The 3633-nt window shown below is 49.8% G+C and overlaps 1 protein-coding gene across 1 annotated transcript; it reads right to left on the bottom strand.

Annotated features, from left to right (window-relative positions):
- Positions 1–2423: 2423 nt before the first annotated feature.
- Positions 2424–3380, bottom strand: LOC102050001 (olfactory receptor 14C36-like). The gene has a single exon (XM_027811212.2). The coding sequence runs from the start codon at positions 3357–3359 to the stop codon at positions 2424–2426; it is 936 nt and encodes a 311-aa protein (XP_027667013.2). The 5' UTR covers positions 3360–3380.
- Positions 3381–3633: the final 253 nt, after the last annotated feature.

The raw sequence follows: 3633 nt of genomic DNA, 5'->3' as shown, positions 1-3633 counted from the left end.
TAAATAACTTTGAGGGAGTATGAGAAGAAACTAGGATGAGACAGAACAAGGGATGGATGTGATGCCACCTGTAGAAGATAAGGAAACAGCACGAACAGTAGAGAGTAGCCTGTAGTGAACATCGTTAAGGAATGTGTTGTATGAATTTGTCTGATCACTCAAAAAGCATAGCTCAGAAATTAGCAGCACTGCGCAAGAATATGAAGCATGTTACTGAAGGACATGATCCTTTTTCTGACTGGCTTTCAAGCCTTGGGTTAGGGGGCTGGTTACAAACCATAATCAAAGGAGCATTGATGGTATTGACAGTATTGTTGGTTGTAGTATTATGTGTTCCTTGTTTGTTTCAACGCTTACAAGGAGTGATGAGTAACTTGATCGAATGCATGTTTAAAACAAACGGGATTTGGATTGCTCAAAAACAAGAAGGGGGAGGTGTAGGAGGGGGCCTGGAAATCAGGACCATAAGTAACAATCAGTTAGCTGAAAGGAACGTGCTCCAGCTTGTAGGCCACAAACGTTGGGAGGATAAGGAGGGTGAATAGATGACAACCAACAAGATGAGTCAGGCCGAGAAAAGGTAAGGAGATGAGGAACAGATGGAGCCAGGGAGAAGTAACACTTTGCTGTTAATTGATGACTGTAAAAACTTACTTAAAGTGTCCTTTGTTTGTAGTTAACCAAACAGGGATTGCCTAGTATGTAATGCTTAGCTTAAGGAACCAATCTGTTTAAAGCACGCGGCCTCTGGTAACATATATAAACTCATGATTGTATACAATAAATCAACATTTGCTTGCATCAAGCAGTGTCCTGTCTCTCCATCGCAGCACCCTTACACCTCTCAGGGTGTTGGTGTGTAGATGAATTGGGAACAATGGAGTAATTTGGCCCTTGGAGAAACTGTCAAGGGAATGGTCTTTATGTTTCAGTCCTGGTTTCTCACAGTCCATGTATTTTTTAATTGGCAATAAATTAAATTGAATTTTAATATGACACATTTTGGCCATGACCCATGAACATTGCTGGTATAATTTCTGCTTTTTTCCTGTTGAGTCAGGGGAGCAGATGAGCAGCTGGGTGGCTGGCTGGGTGCTGTGGTTAACCCTCCACAGGACCACATCAGGACTGCTGAGCCCACAGTGGGGCTCCCCCGCACAAGAAAGACCCTGACCGACTGGAGCAAGTCCTGCAGGAGCCATAAGGATGGTTGGGACCTGGATCATGTTATGGACAAGGAGAGGCTGAGAAACTGGGGTTTATTTGAGATAACATCGAGAGTGAAAGACTGGACCCAGGCCAGTTGGTGGGATTACTACAGTCAGTGGTTTACTTCACTATTTGTCAAAGCAAAGCCGTGAGGACATGATCTGGCTGGAGGTGTCTGACCACAGCCTTGGCTGAGCGGCCAACTGTGGCAAGAGCTATGGGACTTGTGTGTAACCAGTGACAGTAGGAAAGTGGCTCCATTTACATTTAGAGTTGCAATGGAGTTGGGTATCACTGAGCCACTAAGGATGACAGAGCTGACCATGCAGCAAATGTTCCTCGTAGCGACTGGGGTGTACAACAAGCAAAGGAAACGACTGATGCTTAGGACATCTTGGGGCACCTGGGGCAGCTTCCCCTGGGTATCCAGGGAACATGGCACTGAGCAGAGCCCTGTGTCCTGTGGATAACTGGCTAGCTGAAAAGGGTCACATAGACATAGTCCAGCTGGCTGGACAAAAATGCACATCGCTCTCAGCTTATCTGAAGTAAAGCAAAATACACTGTCTTTGGCTGTCCTTGTTACACAATAACAGGAAGATTTCGGTGGGAAAAGAATGTTGCAGGTGGGAACAGATAACTGCAGAAGAGAAACTAGGGGCGGACTTGGTATTTAGGCAACTAACCAATAATGAGCTTAACTTTTGTAATATGTATGAGCTAATTATAAGAAGGCATAAAAGGTGACTGTAAGAGACAATAAACGAAGTCTGCTGATCACTCATATTGAGTGACTGTGTCTTCCCTCCGTTGTGACAGTGTCCCACCCGATCACTGCCTTGCTTCCTTCACCGTGACCCAAGGATTTGCACCAGGACACCCTGCCGCGTGCCCCCACCCTGTTATTTGCCCCAACTTTGCACACTCACACAGCTGAGCTCTACACTGGTGCTTTACTCTCCTGGGAAGTTGATAGATGTCTCCACTACACAAGCCCCTTAAATTACAGAGATGTGACACAGGAGTCCAGCTGCACCATCCTGGATGCAAACGTACAAAAGCCAGGCTGGTCAGGCAGGCTGGGTTCATGCTATTGAGGAAGTGGAGTGCATGCAAACATTCTAGGAGAAACACAATTGTGACATTAAAAGCGCTAAATGCACAGGAAGTTCCAGAGATGACCTGCAAATGCCTTGTGAGGAGATTCAGGCAGTTCAGTGCTGCTGAGATACACCTGACTGCATCAGCTTCTTCAGTGCGTCCTTCAGCTCCTGGTTCCTCATGCTGTAGATGAGGGGGTTCACTGCTGGAGGCACCACCGAGTACAGGACTGCCACCACCAGGTCCAGGGATGGGGAGGAGATGGAGGGGGGCTTCAGGTGGGCAAACATGGCAGTGCTGAGAAAGAGGGAGACCACGGCCAGGTGAGGGAGGCACGTGGAAAAGGCTTTGTGCCGTCCCTGCTCAGAGGGGATCCTCAGCACAGCCCTGAAGATCTGAACGTAGGACAGAACAATGAAAACGAAACATCCACAGACTAAACAGGAACTAGCCACAATAAGCCCCACTTCCCTGAGGTAGGTGTGTGAGCAGGAGAGCCTGAGGATCTGTGGGATTTCACAGAAGACCTGTCCCAGGGCATTGCCTTGGCAGAGCGGCAGTGACAGTGTATTGGCCGTGTGCAGCGCAGCATAGAGAAACCCACTGGCCCAGGCAGCTGCTGCCATGTGGACACAAGCTCTGCTGCCCAGCAGGGTCCCGTAGTGCAGGGGCTGGCAGATGGCCACGTAGCGGTCATAGGCCATGACGGTGAGGAGAGAACACTCCGCTGAAAGGAAAAAGACAATCAGGAAGAGCTGTGCAGCACATCCTGCGTAGGAGATGTCCCTGGTGTCCCAGAGGGAGTTGGCCATGGCTTTGGGGACAATAGTGGATATGGATCCCAGGTCGAGGAGGGAGAGGCTGAGGAGGAAGAAGTACATGGGGGTGTGCAGGTGGTGGTCGCAGACTATGGCGGTGATGATGAGTCCGTTGGCCATGAGGGCAGCCAGGTAGATGCCCAGGGAGAGCCAGAAGTGCAAGAGCTGCAGCTCCCGCGTGTCTGCCAATGCCAGGAGGAGGAACTGGGTGATGGAGCTGCTGTTGGACATGTGCTGCCTCTGGGCATATGGTCCTGTCACAGGAGAAAAAGACAGTGCTAATTTAGGGGAGACTTCTGCAAGCAAAATCAAAGCCATTTCCCACAGACCATCCCCCCGTCACACACAGACATCCCTCTCTTTTCTCGGAGACCTTCCTGCAGCTGTGTGGCTGCAGCCCTGCTTGGTGCTGGCCGTGTGGGTGATGAAGAGCAGGGCATCTGCCCACGGGCTCTTGACCAGCCAGCCCCACTCTGCAGCAGTGGGTGGGGGCAGGGACCAGTCC

This window comes from Falco cherrug, chromosome 19 (assembly GCF_023634085.1).
Source record: "Falco cherrug isolate bFalChe1 chromosome 19, bFalChe1.pri, whole genome shotgun sequence".
NCBI classification, from domain to species: Eukaryota; Metazoa; Chordata; class Aves; order Falconiformes; family Falconidae; genus Falco; species Falco cherrug.
The sequence above is the reverse complement of the archived record's forward strand: the minus strand, read 5'-3'. Positions and strand labels throughout refer to the sequence as shown.